Source organism: Orbicella franksi, chromosome 7, assembly GCF_964199315.1.
Source record: "Orbicella franksi chromosome 7, jaOrbFran1.1, whole genome shotgun sequence".
NCBI classification, from domain to species: domain Eukaryota; kingdom Metazoa; phylum Cnidaria; class Anthozoa; order Scleractinia; family Merulinidae; genus Orbicella; species Orbicella franksi.
Genome location: NC_138151.1, coordinates 16,071,466 through 16,091,520, shown reverse-complemented (window position 1 = coordinate 16,091,520; position 20,055 = coordinate 16,071,466). Strand labels below are relative to the sequence as shown.

Sequence of the window (20,055 nt, the reverse complement as noted above, 5' to 3'; positions counted from 1 at the left end):
CCAAATGTGATTGATCAGAAATTGAAACAGAGAATGGCAATGGTCACGAACTTATGGTAACTTGAGTGTGAATTGGTGAATATGATGAGCTATAGGGAAATAAGTAATAAAAAATCGAATTTATGGTATCTCTAACACTTCAGTTTGTTTGTTATTGATTAAATTTTTCTTTTCAATAACAAAGCACCCAAAGCCAGCTCCAGTGAAAATGTCAAAGGGCAAGGCTCCAGTTTTGAGGTAATTCTGATAAAACTGATCGATATGTGTTTTCTCATCACCACTTTAGTACAAAAGCAATGGAACTAATATTAAATATGTTTATATGGCTATATGATCAGTAAGGAGAAAGAATATTTTACGCCTGTAAATTGAAGTTTTGTTTACACTGATATATGATTGATATGCTGACCCTGTTTATTTTTGCTCCAGAACCCCAACAGCAGTCTCTTCAAGTCATGTCACACCAAGACGACTCCAGGTAATTTTTTATCTTTGTACATTCATTTCCCACTGCACTGCACTTTTTTTTGTACTTTGCTCTGCCTTTGTGGTTTGGCACATAAAAAGGGACTTAAACAAAGTTGGATTGTGTTTACCATTAGTAGGTAGTGTCAGTGACCGATATATTGACTGACACTATCAATATGTAGGCCAAGTGTCAGGCGACACTTGTCCAATACACGGCTGATATATTGACTGATAGTTGGTCAAGTGTCAGTTGAGAATCGGTCAAGTATTGGTCAAATGTTGATTGAGTATCAGTCAACAAGGTGGCCTTTGCTTGACCAACACTCGACTGACACTCGCATTGGCCGACGTATCAATGGATATTCAACTGATACTAAGCTGACACTCAACCAATACTCAACTGACTTTTGGCCAATATATTGGCCATGTATCAGTCAACACTCGGCCATAACAAGGCCAAGCCTCGGCCAACTTATCAACCAAGTGTCGGTTGATATATTGGTCAATAGTGTCGACCAACACTACCTACAGTAAACATGATCTGCGTAGTTCACAGTATTGAGATGTTACTCACTAGCCCCAACTCTTTTTTCAAATGTTCATCCCGTGAGAACATATTAGTGCAATAAATTTCTGCTATGTAACTTGTTTCTGACCTTGGATTTTCTTTTAAAATTGACAGGAATCATCCTACCGAAGACAGAATATTTTTAAAGTTGAACCTAAATCTCCACCTGAATATAGCCACACTACAAGCCTGCCTGGGAAGAGGAGGGCAGTTGTCAAAACTGAGCCATTTGAAGTAAGGGAGGGGAGGTACAGTGGCATGGTAGGAGACCCTGAGGGGGAAGGACAGGAGGAAGGATATGGAGCAGCAATGGACACAGATTCGGGAATGGATGGTAAAGTCAAAAAATCACAATAGAGAGACTGATCTTGTAAACTAAATCCTAAAATGTAATTTAAGACAAAAATTACATTACACTTATAATTGAGTTTCTTGTAAAACTTATGTCAGATGTTCCTGCTGTAAATGACATGGAAGAGGTTGATGCAGGGTGTGACGACTTTGGTGATGATGACGATCTTGGTGATGCGGAAGCAATTCAGGCCTTGACAAATGCCGAGAATAGTCATGATGAGAAACCCCACGTACAAATCAAGGTATCACAGAAGGAAGGGTGATCAATATCTCGTTTGCAGCAAACATTTCAGGCTGTAATCATAAGAGAATTAAAATGTTTATTACTTTGCCATCATAGGTTGAGGCAAGCGAGAGACAGAGTGAGAGAAAATGTGCTTTGCCAAGAAAGTATGTACAGTTATTTTAGATTGCTTTGATTAAAAATAAATATGTCAAAAAAAAATTGTATGGTTATATATGTTGCATTTTTTCTTTTACAAAATTTTTGAATTTGTTTTCAAAGTACTTTATTGAAAACAAACTTATCTGTGCACTGTTTCATGAAATTTTTGTATCTCTACCTTGATTTGTCACGATATAAAAATAATTATTGAATTGAGTGTGTATTTATCCAGAACAACAGAAATTCCTGGTGATTCTGCTTGGGAAACAATCTTGGGAAATGAGGAATCACATCAGCAAGAGGTAAAAAGATTGAAATGAGACTGCAGTCTGTGGAACCCACCTTATGGTCACCCTGTTAATACGGCCACCTCATTATTACAGCCACTTTATTCTGGCCCAAACAAAACCTCAGTCAGTCATTTTCTTATTTAACGAACCCCTTAAATATGGCCAGCCTGTTAATACTACCAGATTTTTGTGGCCAATTGGTGACCTGATCAATGGGGTTCTACTGTACCTGAAATATTTAACAATTATTCCAGGGGCATGCATTGGATATGAAATGGTAGATAGCCAACAAGGCACATAGTGCCTAGTTGGCTAAACTCACCTCATATCCACAAGTGCGAGTGGAGTAATTGTTTTATTGAAAATGTTCCCAAAATATAGAAACCTAAACTAAAATAAAAATAAAAATGCCAAAAAAAATCACAAGTATGCTTACCATATTCATAGAGCATGGTGTAATGGCTCATAACCCAATGAAAACTCTCAAATTGCATTATCCAAATCCAGTTTGTAATAGTTTTGTTATGATCTACATGTTTGTATGGCATATTACATTTTTTGTAGTTTGTTACATATAGCATGTTTTATTTTTTTGTAGTTTAGATTTGTTTGTTTGTTTTTTGATTTCGTATTGTTAATGTTTAATTGTCCCATCTTTTGATTTTAAGGTTCTGACGGATGTCAATGTAGATTCTTCTTCCCTGCCACTTCAGGAAATCGATGGTTAGTTTAGTTTCACAGTCCATTACAGCTGGTCTTGTTTCAGTTTGGATTGTCTGTGTTCATCTCTAAGAGGACTTTCTGGTAGTTCTTACGTGCAATGTTTTGTCGAAGACACACTGAACCAATTTTTTGTGTACAAGATCCAAGGTTCTAGGTTTGAACCTTGGCTAGCAGTATATCTTTATGGTCCATTCTTGAGAGAGACATGAACTCTCAGTGCCTCTGTCCACCTAAGAGAACATGGGTACAAGTGAATTGTTTTGTGCAGAATCCTGGGAGGGGGAAGTTAACCTGCAATGGACCAACATCTAATTCAGGGGGTTGGGGATGGGGATGGGGGCTTAAGTACTCTTAGTTGCTTTATACTATAAAAATCACAGTTAAACACTAGCAATATGAGCAATGTACATGTAGTCTATCATTTTTGCATCAAATTTTCAATGGATTTTTAATATGACCAGTTTGTAGGTGACTGTCTCCTTTTGTGTTATTCCAGAAAATATCCATACCCTATCCATGGAAGTTTTTTTGGTTTGAGCCCCCCTCCCCTCCAGAAACTCTAGTTTCACACCATGCTTTCTTTTCAAATTTTTGGCTTTTGAGACCTTCCCACGTCTCAGGATTTCCAATGACTTTTCATAGGGATGGGTGTGGATGTTTTCTGGAACTTCATAATGTGAAGCAATTCCTTTAGAGCATAGTGTTTAGAGGGAGTTTTAAGGATTGTAATTTTCTGTCTTGACATTTCAGGAGAAAAAGTCCTCAAGTTTTTCTGGTTTGATGCTTATGAGGATAGATTCAAACAACCAGGTATTTAGATGTTGTCGTGCAGGTCTTTAGGCAACAGTCTGATAGTTGAGGGGATCAGTGAAATGAAGGCAAGTGGACAACCAAGGAACAGCACCTTGATAATCAAATGCAACTATATTTCAATATGATGATCCGATCATACAGTACTTTCCATGTGACTTGCCTGCGCATACATTTATGACATGACCGCATGGCAGGCAAAGTTATAATAATAACAAAGTTCAAACGTTAAGTTCAGTCCATTCGACAGATGTGTTTATTACTCCATTTACTGCTAATGGCATGAAATCAACATATCTAGATATAATGTACTAAGTTCATTGTGTTGTTTTTTCAGGTACTGTCTACCTGTTTGGCAAAGTTTGGATTGAATCAGCTAAAGTATATGTCAGGTATAGCATCAATTTTATTTGCAAATTATATTAATAAAACAAAATCATGCTAATAATCAGGAAAAAAGAAGAATGTTGCAACTTGCAACTAATGCTTTTTAATCTTTACTTTCAGTTGTTCAGTGGCAGTCAAGAACATCGAGAGACAAATATTCATTCTTCCAAGAGAAAAGGTTTGATACTAGTGGCTGTTTTTTGACACTTATTCACAACTGGCCCTGAGTCCCTGATTCTCAAGGGCAGTTTCTTTAGGTTCTCCATAAAGTTTGCTATTCTCCAGAAACAACATATATTAGGGTTTGCAGATCATGTGTACTAAAGACGTCTGGTCGAGTGTAGATCAATAGCTTAGATCGATACCTTTGATCAACACTTGATTGATACTCCATTTACACCTTGTTGACACTCAGTAGGCACTCAATCAACATCTCGGTTGACAGGCAGTCAAGAGTAACAACTAATTTTCTATCAATGCATGTGAGTTGGTTGACACTCAGCCAACTATCGACCGACTGTTGATTGAGTGTCGATCGAGTGTCAATCGAGATGTTGCTCAATTGTCAATTGAGTATCAATCGGGACACCGATCATGTGTCAATTGAGCTGCCAATCAAAGGTATCAATCAACACTCACCTGCAGATGCCTGTAGTACACACATGATGTGGGTTTGCTTTTCTTACTGATTTAAATTAAAAGCTGTGTTCTTCCAGCCAGTGGGAACAAAATAAATGTCAGTGTTTTGCTGAAAGGTTATATTAGCATTGCTTTCAGCTTCCTAACTGTACTTGTTTACTTAACAAACAGAAGCGTGACGTTGATGGCTCTGAGACAAATGAACCCGTTGGATTTATTGATGTTTACCAGGTGAATAAATGTTTCTTTTGTAATGCCTTTACTTGCTTTCTTTTTTCTTTTAATACACTCTACTACATCTAAAACTGACAGGGAGTCATGCCTTAATTAGCACAATCTTTTGGTTTAAAATGACACTTACGTTAACTTATTTTCTCGTAGGAATTCAATGAGAAGATTGCGACAAAACATAAAATCATGAAGTTCATCTCCAGGGTAACATATAGCGTATTTAATTCTTAGGATTTTAACTTTCAGGATTTAGGATTTTAGATTTTTAAAGGATTAGGATTTTAATATTAGGATTTTAATATTAGGATTTTAAACTTAGGATTTTGATTTTAAAGTATTGTAAAGTGCCATGGACAATTAGTGGAAGATGGCACTACATAAATGTATATTTATTTATTTATTTATTTATTTATTTATTTATTACTTTTGACTAGAATTTGTGCAAAATTTTTTAAATGTATGCTTGTATTACTTCTTGAGCCTTGAGGAATTGTATCATGTGTACTAAAGGCATCCAAGGTCGAATGTCAATTGAAACGGGCGATCGAACCTCAATTGATACTCAATTGATACTCCTCAGTTGACACTTGATCAACACTTGATTGACAACTCGGTTGACAGTCGGTCAAGAGTCAACTAATTTCAATTGATGCATATGAGTTGGTCGACACTAAGTGTCAATCAGGATGTCGATCAAGATGTTGATCATGGGTCAATCGAGGGTATAAATCATCACTCAACTGCGGATGCCTTTAGTACACATGATTCGTGGAAATTGTTCTTGAGGGATACATGTTTAAATTGTATCAGTCAGTACTCGCAAGAACCTGGGGTGTCTGGAAAACCTGAATAGCGAATAGCGAATAGTCGCAAATAGCGAACAGCGCATAGTCCCGAATTGCGAATAGCGAATAGTACGAATAGAGCGAATAGTGGTGAACAGTCTCAAATAGTGATGAATAGTGGCAAATAGTAACAAATACGGTACCCAGTATCTCACAGTTAACCTCGTGGCAACTTAGGATGGGATTTTTCCACTAAAAAGCACAGATGCTTATCAGGACAAAAGGTGTTTCTAAAGGTAATTTCTTCTGTTTTAACCGCTGCAAAAGCGTAAATACGTCTTTATTAGGTTATCCTTGTGTTTTCTGTTTTCTTAATGTCAGTGATGGACAGCCTACTAGTCTGAGTCTGGAGAAGAAAAGATAATAAATTCACTGAAATTCTGTTGCTTATTTGGATGATTAATTAACGCTGGATATTAGATTTAAAGCAGTGACTATTGACGACTATTCGTCACTATTCGTCACTTTTCGCAACTGTTCGCCACTATTCGCACTATTCGAGACTATTCGCACTATTTGGGATTATTCGCTATTCGCTATGCGGGTTTTCCAGACACCCCAAGAACCTGTTGATTGATATGTTTGAGCTTTGTTTTTCCACATTTTTTTTCTGTGGTCCTGAAATGTGGTTCCACTATATTCATATTTTAAATATCTTTTTTTTTCATTCATTTGGTCTCTCACCTTTTATTTTAACACACATGTGCTTAATCTTTAAGTGGTTTTCTATATTATTTGTCATTTTAGAAAGTTCAAAAGGCTTATGCTTTTGAGATTCAAGATGTTCCTGTCATGTCTGAGTACCTGGAAGTCAGATATTCAGTAAGTCATAAACATTTTAATATTGATTGACTTTCCGCTATATATAACCACATAAATAAACAACAGAAGCCTGATGGCCTGCAATTACATTTGGACCCTGCTAATTTGAACTCGCCTATTCCAAATTCCCCAGTATTTCAAAGTCAAAACCATTTTCCTCGGATTTGCCCTTCAGTCATTTGCTATTGGTTATTGCGAACTCCCACTATTTTGAACTATATTTTGTTTCTTTCTAGAGTTGAAAATAGCAGGGTTCAACTGTTCATAATCAACTTACATTTACACTGTAAGGTCTGTAAGCATCAACCCTTTATAGATTGTCTCATTTTTCGTTATCATTCTCACTATCTCTTGGCAGGCGGATTCTCCCCAGTTACCATCTGACTTGTCTGGAGAGACTTTCAGCCATGTGTTTGGCACTAACACATCTAGGTAAGAATCTCAGCCTCTGATTTGAAAGAAAAGGCCTTCCAGCTTAAAAGGAAAATTTGAAATGTTCTTCTTTTTGGTTGTAGTCTTGAGCTCCTTCTCCTTAGTCGTAAGATGAAAGGTCCTTGTTGGCTCACTATCAAGTTTCCTCGTGAGTATGATGATTTTCTTTATTCTCGTAACCAGTCTACTTGAGAATGTACTGTCAATGTTAGGAGAAGTAAGATGTTGATCTTAGCAAATGAAATATTTACTCCAAGCATTAATTTCATTTTAATGTCTTTTTTTCTCTCAAGAACTTCCTCAACATCCAGTCAGTTGGTGTAAAGTAGAGGTTAGTGTTCTTCTTTTGTACAGTTTGGCAAACATATCTGTGCTAAATTTTTAAAGTGTCAAGCATTTTCCTGCAGGCTGTTGTCTCAAAACCTGATCACCTTGAAGTGGCAAGTGAACAAGATCCTCCACCACCCATGGTAAGTGTAGTAATCACTTCACATTCCTGCATCTTTTTTTTTTTTCAGATTTTGTATGTTGTGAATGCCAAGTCTGTTCTAGTTATAGAGGGCAGAGAAAATTGTCAAGTTATCACAAGCAGGCCATTTCTACTGTATGTTTTTCTTAGGAGTTTTTGTATTTCCCTTAGCCTGCCTGTGGAATGACAGGCTGCCTTGACAATTTGTAATTTATAGTCCTGGGTCGAGAGAAGCACTAACATTTTTGCGTTACTCAACACAGGTACAGTGGTTAGCATCTAAGGATGTCTTTTACATCCAGTGTAATAACCTTTTAAGGCAGGTTTTCGTTAGCAACAGATTTGTAGTTAGAGTCATAATCAAAAGTGTAGAGTGATACAAACTAGTGAAAATCAAACCAACGGAGTCAGGTGCCGAACGCCCATTCTGTTTACGTCTCAGTCGCTTATGATCCAGTGAAGACTAGATTGTTGGAGTCAGAAGCAGAAGCGGAAGAATATACCAGTCACAATGTTCAATTCCGGGCCTTGTGAATGGTTGGTTCTTCTGCTTCTGCTTCCGACTCTAAAAATCTAGTTTTCGCTGGATTATAAGCGACAGAGGCATAAACAAATTGCAAGAAATTAAGATTTTCTGATTCTTCTGACTCCAATTCTGGCGAGCTCATGACTCTGCTTACAACTCCAATTTTTAATTTTCACTTCGTTGTGACCTCTCTTATGACTCCAACTATGATTATGACTTCAACTTCGTCACTAGTGAACACCAGCTCATCCATCCTCTCTACAGTTATTGTTTGTTTTTTCTCTTTCTTTAGGTTGTCATGAGCCTCAGTTTTAGGACAATGTTGAACACAAAGACTCACACTCATGAGGTATGTATTTCTGCAACTTTTCCATGCTTGCCACCACAGGTAACCCAGTTGTGGATATCTGTTTACCCTGTAATACCACCAGTAACATGCAGTTAGTTGGTCAGTCCGTCCCTGCATGTGGTATGATCACAATATTACTTATGTCTGCATTTAAGACTAAATTAAGTAGCAATATATCAAATAAAATTTCTCCTCTCTTATTTCAGTAGTAATTCTCTCATGTGTACTGATTTTTTTTCATGGTTTAGATCTTGGCTGTGTCAGCTCTGGTACATCATGAAGTGTCACTAGACAAAGCAGCACCGAAACAGAAGTTCCAATATCATTTTTGTGGTAAGTTCAAGGTGTAGTCCCAGAAAATATCCATACCTCCCCAAAGAGGAGATTTTGTCTAAGATTCCCCCCTCCCCACCCTTTTGGAATTTCCAACAAAGCTTCATACATTTCTTTGAGTTCTTTGTTCTTAGAGAACCCCCACCCACTAGGAAAATTCCAATCCCTTCTGTTGGGAGGGTATGGATATTTTTGGAACTGCACAATAGGCAATTCCTTCTGTCAAAACATGCAGGGTTAAGGATTTTATTGTACTTTTATTATATGAAGCAAAGTGACAAGGATACACATTTTTTGATTTTTCTCTTGGCCCTTACAATTCAAAGCTAAATTTCAAATTCTCCATACTGATTGCAGTAATTTATCTTACCATCAGTTCTGAGAATTCAGTGTTTCATCAAGGCAATGCCCTCAAATTGTATTCTAGGCAGTGTCTTCATATAAAGGGGAAATTGGTTGTTGAAAAGGATTGAGATGCATGTATGGTTTACAAGTGCCTCACCCACACAATCAACCACAAATAAAGAAGTGGTAACAACTGTACTTTTCTTTTGCAGCTGTAAGCAAACCGAATGATCAGATGTACCCTTACGACTTCAAAGATGCTCTCAGGAAAAGGGTAATGAATTATAATACATATTGCATACATTATAATACATCATGAATAAATTATGCAAAAGCAGGTAGTAATACATAATGAACTGATTTGGTGGTAAGTTGAATTTTCAACAGTAATCTGTGGAATTCCCAATTCGTATTTCTTTAGCAAATTAAAATGGAGATCACGACATCAGAGAGAGCTCTTCTTGGATTATTTATGGCCAAAATTCACAGAATTGATCCAGACGTTATTGTGGTATGTTTATTCATGTTTTTGGTTATAATACTGTCTTGTTATGTATGGTAAACTCCTCTGTCAAAAGCTAATGAACTGGACTGGTGCAGGGCCGTCATTAAGGGCTGTAACCCGTAGAACCTGTTACGGCTGAGTATGCTTTATTTTCCATTGATGTTACAGGTGAAATTGCCTGTTGTTGATAGAATTTACCCATGAAGTAACAAATTTGCTACGGGTGTGGAGAATAAGGTTACAGGTGACTAAAAACTACGTGACAGCCCTGCAATGTAATAGTGGTGAGATCAAAGTGTTCCCCACCTATCTTTACTACCCACTCTATTTAAACTGAAGGGAATATTTGCCTTGTGATAATTTCATCTCTGGGATAACTGCAAGTGATGATATTGTGAAATTAAGGGATTTCCAGAAGTTTCATTAACATTTTTGGCAGGAGGGTAACTGATTTTCACAGGCGGACAAAACCTTTTTCATCGAACTTCTTTATGAAGGCTGCTGCACACTAGCTGATTTTCCGTTGTAGAACTGCAGATTTTTTGTTGGGGTCAAATCAGGTTAAAATTTGTCGGGCCATCAGCTTGCCACACACTAGCCGATTTTTTGTCACGACTAACCGCGTTGAGGCTTGGGGCCAAGTCATCCAAAATCAAGATGGCGCCTATTTCCTAATTGGTTGAGGCGCATGAGCACCAACAAACTGTCTTGGTCCACCGCACACTAGCCGACAAGGCCCAACAAGACGTTTTGAGATGTAACACTGTCAGATATTGCCGGACAGGCCCCGATCTTGTCGCAGACTTGTCTAAATTCACCGCCTACTAGGCGACAAGTGAAGATTTTTTGTCGGCGACAAAAAATCAGCTAGATGGTCAAACCAGGCGGGCAAAATCGTCCTCAAAGCCAGTCAATTTGCTCAGTGTTGGGCCCTTAATAAAAGCCCTGGATCTCTAGCGAAGTTGTTTTAATAGAGTGATTTGTTAAAAGAATTCTACTCGTTGGAATTTTGACTTGCAACCTTTTAGATACAGGCAAGGGGCTAATGTCTTGATGACAAACTTCTTGTGTTCTGATGGCTAAATAACCTCTTCACTGAATCTAACTTCATGTTTTTAGGGACATGATATCTACGGATTTGATCTTGATCTTTTGTTGCATAGGATAAATGCTTGCAAGGTTAGTACATGTATCTATTCTGTGAACACAGTTAGATGTTCCCCTACTGTGTCACACTGCTAAAATTACTTTGTTATAAGTATATTTTATTTCTCTAAGTGTGCTTGTGTGACCTTTTTTCACTTTTTCCCCCTTCCTTTGCTTGTACTACTTTTTATCCTAAATTATAATCATTTTGTGTATCGATGACAGCAGTTTTATTCTGTTGTTAATTCTTAAGTATCTGTAAGGTAGTTCTTTACATAAGCCTTATTGGCTTTCCTGGGCTTCCTTTCCTTATGTGACGATATGTTGTAAATATATTGTTAAATGGCAAAAATAAAACAAGAACAAGAACAATACTTTGCCGTAGGCGCAGTGATACAACAGAAGGAAATTTGTCGTTTTGTAAGTTTTGACTATCCAAGAATACATGAATACAGGAATACGTCTAATGTAAAATATCAAATACGAAAGACCGTGTTTGACCACATTTCCAAACATCGAGAAGACAGTTGAAAATACGACGTGTCGCGGAGTATTTTTGAAGAACTTCGAGGTGTTTGGAACTGCGTTCAAACACTGCCTTGAGTGTTTGATATATCTTCTCAATGGAATCTTAATCTGAGGAGAAAAAAATAGTAAAAATCTATGCTAATTAAGATCAGATATCCAAACATGGTCACGGTCATGATTTTCGTCGTTTAAACTTGATGAATTATTAATAAGTTTGAGAACTTGTCTTACAATATTAAGGGCCCATTAACCGATTTATGCGCGCGCTCGCGCACGTTGCTAAGGAGGTGAAATTTCACTTCCGGTTACTTACGTCAGCCTGAGCGCGGAAAATAAAAACAACTATATAACTTCCAAATTCGCTTACATTTTAGATGTTTTTCTTTGTGTTTCACAAAATGCAAAATAAAAAAAGTACAAGCAAAGACAAAATAAGAAAAAGACAGAAAAACAAGAGCAATGGAAAGAGAAAAATAAACTCCGTGTGGCTTTGTTTGATCTTACCGAAGTGAGCTGGAAGTGTAAATTGCGCACGCGCTGATAGGGTAACTAACTTCCAATATATATCGGGCCCACTTCCGGTTTCTTCAGTTAAATGCTAAAGGAAACGCGGTTTTTCATTAAATCCAGCCTTTTTCGACTGATTTCGATCAAAGGCAACCTTGGAAATATAGCTATGCATTCCTTTTTCAAACTCATACTTTTTTCAGAAAATTACGAATTTTTTAATATTTTGAAATTCTCTCAAAATCTGACCTTTTAGAAATGAAACAAAATCTATGTATAGCGTAGTGAGGATTTAAATTAAAATATTAAAATCAATGAAAAAAATCTCGATAAAGTAATTTGCCTGGGTGCCTTTGCGTTTTTTCAGTATTAGTCACATGAACATGGGCGTGGCTTGATGACGTCATCACTAGTGTTGCTAATCATGAAAAAGTTAAAACACATGAAATGACTCTGAACTAACTAAAAATGATGAAGTTATATGAGTATAAATTTTCCTTAGCAACGGCTCTAAAAGATCGGTTAATGGGCCCTTAACACATTGTTCGGAAAACAGATAATTAGAATAAAAGATATTGACAGGTACTTAAGGAGTATTGCCTTGATATACTACCAAATTCTCGGAACTAGCATTCAAAGAAATTTATGGGAAGCCATGAAGAGATTTTGTATTTTGAGATTTAAGTTTATTTTCTTTTTAGATTCCTCACTGGTCTCGTCTTGGACGGCTTAAAAGAACCGTCATGCCAAAGTTGTCTGTAAGTACTTCATTTGTTGAAGCATTTTGCTGCTTGATTTTTTTTTTCAGAAACCTAGGCGTATCAAGTTCGTCGTTTGTAATCCGTATTAATCTATTCCATCCTTAATCATCCTTGTTCCTTTGTGGTTTATTATTATCTTTTTAGTGTTTTTTTTTTTTTTCATCCTAGTAAACTAGTATTTTCAGGTTTCCTTCAATTGAAAGGTAATTCTGTATACGGCTAAAATAACTCAAAATACCGTGACTGAGCTCCTTTAAGTGTTAGCAAGGTTTTTGAGTGATCAAAACTTTATACACAGCTTGAAATTACTGCAGTCAACAATCATTACAGCAGCAGCAACTGGCTAAAACTGTTGGTTTTGAACTCCGACTCAAGTCTAGTATAATTAAAGGAGCGCAGTAACGGTTTTTTGAGTTATTTTGGCCACCTAAAAAATCACCTTTAAATTGAAGGAAACCTGAGAATAGTAGTTGTGTAAAATAGAAAAAACACTAAAGAAATAATAATAAACCATAAAGGAACAAGGATGGTTAAGGATGGAGAAGATTAATACGGATTACAAACGACAAACTTGAAACATTTCGGCTAAACTTTTCAACATGTAGCTCCTTTTACAGGCCTATTTTGATTGGTAATGGTTTGTGCCAATTGTTGTTGTGTTTCATGTTTCTCACAGAGCGGTGGACCTGGTAAAGGTGGTAGTCTTCTCGATCGCTCCATCACTTGTGGTCGGATGGTGTGTGATGTGAAGATATCTTCAAAGGAGCTTATAAGATGCAAGAGCTACGATTTGACAGGTTTGTCTTCACGAAACTTACCTTAAGGGCTCATTAACCGATTTATACGCGCGCTCGCGCGCGTTGCTAAGGAGGTGAAATTTTACTTCCGGTTTCTTACGTCAGTCTGAGCGCGGAAAACAAAAACAACTCAGTAGCTTTCAAATTCGCTTACATTCTAGATGTTTTTCCTTGTGTTTCACAAAATGCAAAGCAAAAAAAGTACAAGCAAAGACAAAATAAGAGAAAGACAGAAAAACAAGAGCAATAGAAAGAGAAAAACTAACTCCGTGTGGCTTTGTTTCATCTTGCCGAAGTGCGCTGGCAGTGTAAATTGCGCACGCGCTAATAGGGTAACTTCCAATATATATCGGGCGCACTTCCGGTTTCTATAAATGCTAAAGGAAACGCGGTTTTTCATTAAATCCAGCCTTTTTCGACGGATTTCGATTAAAGCCAACGTTGGAAACATAGCTATGCATTCCTTTTTCGAAATCATGCTTTTTGCGAAAAATTAAGAATTTTTTAATATTTTGAAATTCTCTCAAAATCTGACCTTTTAAAAATGAAACAAAATCTTTGCATAGCGTAGTGAGGATTTAAATTAAAATATTAAATCAATGAAAAAAATCCCGATAAAGTAATTTGCCCGGGAGCCTTTGCGTTTTTTCAGTATTAGTCACATGACCATGGGCGTGGCCTGATGACGTCATCACTAGTGTTGCTGATCATGAAAAAGTTAAAGCACATGAAATAACTCTGAACTAACTAAAAATGATGAGGCTATATGAAAATAAATTTCCTTAGCAACGGCTCAAAAAAATCGGTTAATGGGCCCTTAAGTAAACGTTAACAGTCATTTCAGTTCACGACTTACCGACACGTTACCGACTAGTTACCGACAGATTGTCAACAGTTCGCCGACTGTTGGCCGACCGTTGGCCGACCGTTGGCCAAACTTAAGTCCGAAAAATAACGAAAACTGTCGGCCGTTATTCTACCAACAGTCGGCCGACAAACGGCCGAAAGTCGACTGACAGGTGGCCGACAGACGACCGACAATATCTTTTGGGAACTGTTTTTCACCTTTACCAACCTGCCACAACTGACCAACGACTGTTGGCGAACTATTGAGTCCGCGAGTCTTACAGCCAATTCCATTGCGGCTAAACTAAGAATCAGTTACAAGGGACCAGACTTTTTCATTTTTCCCTGACTTTGAAGATGACCTCCGCTCAAGTGGTCGAAACATCAGTCACCAACAACAGTTCTTTTCAGGGCTACACTCGCCCAGATTATCACACTGCACGAACTAGTTAGTTAAATCTGACAACAATATTAATTTCAAAACCTTCATTCTTCGAAGAAATTTTATTCCTTGATCCATTTTTCAGCGTTATCATGGGCCGTTCTTCAGTCCAGAAGGGAAGAGATTGACCAAGATGAAATACCCAACAAGTTTAAGTAAGTAATAAATGATCGTAGCGTGTTCTGAATGCTGTTCGTTGATTGTCAAACCAGCGTGCACCCATTTTGCTCGTCAAAAACCGGTAAATACTATTCTCTGGGACGCTGAAGTTTTTCATATTCGATTTGACCTCTTGCGTTGTAGATTTTCGATTATAAATTCATGAGTATTCGTTGACCGTAATATTTTTTCTTGCCTGCTCTTTCAGTTCGTCGCGTGAACTCCTTCACATGTTTGAGCTCACCTCGGTAGGTAAAGTTTTTGTTTGCAGCTCAAGTTAACTCCACTTCAGTCACGGACTTACGTTGGGCGCGAATTATTCTTTTCAACTTCACCTATCCTCTTCATTCAAAGCGGCCCATGAAATCCCTACACCCTGCTGCCAACTAGCTCTGTTGGCGGCTACCATTTACCCCTCGCTCCAGACCCTGCATCCAGCTCCTACTTTCTCCTCTGCTGTCTGAATTCTTTGCGAACGGAGATCATTTCTTTACTCTTGTCTAATTTTGCCGAAATATGCTTGTTTCTTTCTGCAGATGGATGCTCTACTGACCTTGCGGATCATGTATGATCTCAACGTACGTTATTCTTTACAAATCTATTTGATCAAACAGTACTGAGAGAAAAACGGATTGCTATATTTAACAGTTCTCATGGTAACGTTTCTCTCCACCTCCAAACCAGTTTGTTTCTCTCGGTACTAGGGCCGGGCTGATCGAAAGACGGTTAACGCTAAACCACGGTTAAAATTTAACCGAAGTATAAATTTTTCTTCTATAAAACTGTTTTTCACTGATTATTTTTTGTGTAGTTTGAAATCATTGAAACTCAAAACTGAAGGGCAAACAATATAAAGAGAAAACCGCTCCGAAAAGTTGCAAAACTCAATCAAAATTCTCGCAAATCCTGGGTAACCCAGGATTTGGTTAGGGTTAGCTTAATTGGGCTTTGAAGAACCCGGTCCCTGTTTCAAGTTCTTTTTATTTGCTTTTTCTCTAGGTTCTGCCACTGGCTTTACAGATAACAACAATCGCTGGAAACGTTATGGTGAGTTGATTTAGGAAATTTCGCTCCGTTTGCAATTTTTTGTTTCTGTAAATGTAATGATGAATCTATGATTGAAACAGAAATTTCACCGGTTAATAAGGCGTTAATCAAGATGTATAACGCACGTGCAGAGGCAATGTACGGTCCACTCCGTTCTTACGTTTATCGACTTCTTCGTTGTCGTTGTCCGAAAGAGCCTGTGCGCTGGCAATATTGTGCGCTCCCGGCGCGCGCGCTACTTGAAATCGAGGTTTGTATCCATAGAGACGTTATTGTGATGTCACTGTACTTTATTCAAGTTTTTTCTGTTTCAACGGATCCGTGCACAAAATTCTGAATCAAATTAATTGAATTCAACACGCTTGCGAGGTTGCCTTACTACTATTGGTCTTTAGAGCCGTTTATGTAGGCGCTAGCACTCTGCTATTTCTCCATTTTAAACGACAATTTTTGCTTTTTTTATTCTGTTTTCAGGCTAGAACACTACTTGGCGGTCGATCAGAAAGGAACGAATTTCTTTTGCTTCACGCTTTCAACGAAAAGTAAGAGATTTCTCCATAGCTTCCTTGTTTAACTTTTTAAACTCTGCTACATGTTTTCCGAAAGTTTTTTCTTTCTTACTCAAACGCGATCTTTTAAGCGTGGTAAGTTTATCTTGCACCTACCAGGAAAAATTTCCTAGGGCTTGTTTTTGACCAGTTGTTAGTGAAAAAACTTTGTCTTCCTGTATCTCTTGATTTCTGGTGGGTTGCTTATTTTGGAACCTCAGCGTGTAATGTTTATCCTTTACAACGGCATTTTTTGCTTGCTTCATAGGAATTTCATTTGCCCTGACAAAAGCTACGGCAAGAAGCAAGTGGTAAGAATTGAGTTAAGTAGCCCATCCCTGTACTTAATGACCGCTGCCTTTACTTTTTTTGGAGAAACTCTCTCTCAGAGGATGGACTTGGCGTTCGATTTCCTTCAAAGAGTAAAAGGTAAAATGTCCTTATGTTTTAAACTTGTAACGAGTTTTACTCAACGTTTTTCTTAGGCCGAGGTTGAGAATGATGACGAAGAACAACCCAAGAGTTCAAAGAAAGGAAGAAGAAAGCCAGCTTATGCTGGAGGACTGGTGCTGGAACCTAAGAAAGGTATGTTTTGTTTAGGGATTGTCTATTATTTTTTTGACGGGGGGTGGGGTGGGTAATTTTCTGGGACACGAAATGTTTCTTCTTGCACTATTTTGTTTTCAACAGTTTTTGCTGTGTAGGAATTTTTTTCCGCAATTGCCCAGCCTTCCCCCCACCCCTCCACAAAAATAATGGTTCGTTCCTTAGGATTAGCTTGTGAATCTCTCGTTAGACGACGACGGATGGAATAAATTATCAAAAATCCTTCCGTACGTGACTTTTTTCCCCTTGATGTCGTTTGGTTCAGGTTTCAAGGCTAACTATCTTTACTATCGTTGAAAAATGATGGGCTAGACCTTGTTTTCTCTTTGGATTGTTTTTGATTTTCCCTTCATAAGGTCTTCTTTTTCTACATATTCTTGAATTGTGCAAAAGACCTGTGTATTGGAGATTCGTTGTTTACAATATTTGCCTCATTAGCAAAAGCGATACAGTTTCTGATGGAGCTACAAAAACATTAGTTCTGGATGCTAAAATGGCACAGGACGATTAATTATCCTAAAGAATTTGAGACCTATGTATTGAATACTTTTTGTGCGACTCAAAATTTTACAAAGAATGTATGAACTCATTAGCGCTTTTGCCAGCCAGACATTTTGCAGTTTTTGAAAGCCAATTTCCCTCATATATTACACCCAACGAGCCAAACGTTTCACCAAATACTAAATTTAACAATCTCTTCAAATGTTTGTAGTTAATTCGTGTGTAGCGTGATGCCTTCGAAGCACAAAGTCGTATGTTAATGAGAAAAAATATAGACAATGACGTCAGCAAAGATTCTGCTTTTTAGTAAGCGCCGTTTTTTTTTTCTTTTCCAGGTTTTTACGACAAACACATTTTGCTGCTGGATTTCAACAGTTTGTACCCGTCAATTATCCAGGAATACAACATTTGTTTCACCACAATCAGCAGGGCAAGCTTCCCAGCCAACGGAGTGAGTGTCACTGCTTGTTTGATCAGCATCCTGTTTCTCCTTACAGTTTCAATACGCTGTCAAGTAGACAGATGATGAGAATAAAGCAACTCATCAACAAATGAGGGATGTTTTGATGTAACACTAAATTCTCAGCGCTAATATGCAAAGAAATGTACGGCAGTCAGTAACGAGAATTAAAATTTCGATCATGGTACATTTTCAATTAATTGTGGACACCCATACGACCAAAGTGGAAACGCTCTATACTTCGAAATCAGTCCTACGATAATAACCAAACGACAGTTTGCCGGAAGAAGCAGCGCGCCTTTGAGAAGTTTTCAATAAACGTGGCATTGAAATTCTCGATTGCTCTTTTCTTTATAAGCCCGCTGACGAGGAGGAAGTGGTGGAATTACCCGATCCTGACTTAGAGCCCGGCATCCTGCCGACCGAGATCAGAAAACTTGTCGAACGACGAAAGCAGGTTTGTTCTTGTGATATTTACCCACTTAATACAACCTGAGAGATTCTGTTAATGGGATCAGTCCTCTGGGCTGATCTGCACGACTCGTGCAAATAGTGAAACATCTGGTGAAGTGCATCTGATTAAAAACACTTAGTACAATATCTTCAGAGACAGAAGAAGCCTAGTTTGAAATTACGACGCAACCGAGAAAATGCCCTTCCTCTCCTCGAGTTTTTCCGTAGCTCAGCGTTGGTTGGTATTTAGCATGTCATGGGTTCAGATCCCGTGGGGACTCAAATTTTGAGTAGTGACTTGTTGGTTTATCGAGCCTTCCGTGCGACCCGAACAGTTAGAGGGACACAGACTTGCAGATCGTACAGATAGTGAAGGGCATTTCAGTCATTGATTAGACAACACATTCTCACGCCCACTCTTTCCCAATGATTAGTAGTTTAGCAAGCTGGGCCGAGTTTTTCAAAGCCCGCTTCTCTGTGAGGTTTTCCTGTTTACATTATTTGTCCTTCTGTTTTGAAATTGAGTAAGTTTAAACTACACAAAACATAAGTAGCGGAAAACATTTCTATACCAGAAATAGTAATACTTTAGTTAACTTTTAATCCTGGGTTAGCGTGAACCGGCTTTCGAACAACCCGGCCCTGTTTGGTAAATCACTGTTTCAAGGGCCGTCAGCTGAATTGAAAGAGTATTTGAGTTTTGTCCGTCATGTTTGTAACTTATCAGTAGTTTTTTACTTGACAAAGCCGGAGTGTTACTAGACTTCACACACATAAATGGACTTTTTTTCCTTTTATTTCTTTAATCTTGAATTTCTTATCTTATAACTTTGCTTTAATAGGTGAAAGCTTTGATGAAGAACCATGGTCGTGAGTCAGATCAATATCTGCAGGTGAGTGAGTATAAAGTCTCCTTATTATATGGCTCTGTCTCACAAGGACTGGGAACTACCAAATTCACGAATTTGATTGGCTGAAATCGATATTGTAAGCGGTCTAGATTGTCCCATCTAGACCGGCGTCTAGACCGGTAATGTTTTGCAATGAAAAAGTTGCAAACTGAAATAAAAAAATCATTGACTATTTTCATTTAACAATATTTATTTATGGAAGTGCCAAAAAGTCTGATGATAAAAAAGTATAGAGGACGAGCAAACTTTGGCAGAATTAAATTCAGCTCAAATAGCGGTGATAAACATATTAAACTTACGCATTTTAATAACTTGACGTTTCGTATGCTACGCAACATACATTTTCAAAAGTGGAATAAAGACCGTTACAATTTTTGAAAACTATATATGAAATGTAAATAAGGGGTCTGGAAACGAGATTAAGAAACATCTGTTTCTTAACAGTAAAACAATAAAAGCCTAAGCTTATTAATAAAGTATCAGCTTCTCACTGCTGACGTTTACATTAAGAGCCGGCTTAAGTTCTTGGATGAGCAAAGTTTCTTTAATTTTACAATGATAATCTGTTTTACCAGAAGCTAGAATATCAAAATGATCCCACTTGATGTTGTGACCTGTGGCTTTTATATGGTCGGCAATGGCTGATGTGGGGTCATTCTTAGTGAGAGCCTTGAAATGTTCCGTTTTCCTATCATGAAGCCGTCGTTTTGTTTTGCCTATGTAAAAGTCACTGCAGTCCCAGCAAGCAGCTTTATAAATGACCTTAGATTTCTGTGAACGATTTAGACGGTCCTTGTATTGAAAGGAAGATTTGATTCGGCGAGTGCTTTGAAAAATTATCTTAAGATTGACAAATGAACAG

The 20,055-nt window shown here is 37.8% G+C and overlaps 1 protein-coding gene across 1 annotated transcript in view; it reads left to right on the top strand.

Annotated features, from left to right (window-relative positions):
• LOC145493237 (DNA polymerase alpha catalytic subunit-like) overlaps positions 1-20,055 on the top strand; it is a 40,891-nt gene that overhangs the window by 3,861 nt on the left and 16,975 nt on the right. The window contains exons 9-42 of the mRNA XM_081472656.1: positions 185-237; positions 430-478; positions 1,151-1,370; positions 1,487-1,632; positions 1,731-1,780; positions 2,008-2,077; positions 2,734-2,788; positions 3,539-3,598; positions 3,936-3,990; positions 4,106-4,163; positions 4,796-4,855; positions 5,006-5,059; positions 6,448-6,522; positions 6,881-6,954; positions 7,038-7,102; positions 7,248-7,285; positions 7,362-7,424; positions 8,242-8,298; positions 8,547-8,631; positions 9,189-9,250; positions 9,398-9,487; positions 10,601-10,660; positions 12,364-12,420; positions 13,100-13,220; positions 14,594-14,663; positions 14,876-14,915; positions 15,204-15,245; positions 15,667-15,714; positions 16,189-16,256; positions 16,531-16,573; positions 16,748-16,847; positions 17,705-17,820; positions 18,188-18,286; positions 19,125-19,175. Of these exons, the coding sequence (XP_081328782.1) occupies positions 185-237; positions 430-478; positions 1,151-1,370; positions 1,487-1,632; positions 1,731-1,780; positions 2,008-2,077; positions 2,734-2,788; positions 3,539-3,598; positions 3,936-3,990; positions 4,106-4,163; positions 4,796-4,855; positions 5,006-5,059; positions 6,448-6,522; positions 6,881-6,954; positions 7,038-7,102; positions 7,248-7,285; positions 7,362-7,424; positions 8,242-8,298; positions 8,547-8,631; positions 9,189-9,250; positions 9,398-9,487; positions 10,601-10,660; positions 12,364-12,420; positions 13,100-13,220; positions 14,594-14,663; positions 14,876-14,915; positions 15,204-15,245; positions 15,667-15,714; positions 16,189-16,256; positions 16,531-16,573; positions 16,748-16,847; positions 17,705-17,820; positions 18,188-18,286; positions 19,125-19,175 (2,454 nt within the window). The remainder of the gene's footprint in view (positions 1-184; positions 238-429; positions 479-1,150; positions 1,371-1,486; positions 1,633-1,730; positions 1,781-2,007; positions 2,078-2,733; positions 2,789-3,538; positions 3,599-3,935; positions 3,991-4,105; positions 4,164-4,795; positions 4,856-5,005; positions 5,060-6,447; positions 6,523-6,880; positions 6,955-7,037; positions 7,103-7,247; positions 7,286-7,361; positions 7,425-8,241; positions 8,299-8,546; positions 8,632-9,188; positions 9,251-9,397; positions 9,488-10,600; positions 10,661-12,363; positions 12,421-13,099; positions 13,221-14,593; positions 14,664-14,875; positions 14,916-15,203; positions 15,246-15,666; positions 15,715-16,188; positions 16,257-16,530; positions 16,574-16,747; positions 16,848-17,704; positions 17,821-18,187; positions 18,287-19,124; positions 19,176-20,055) is intronic.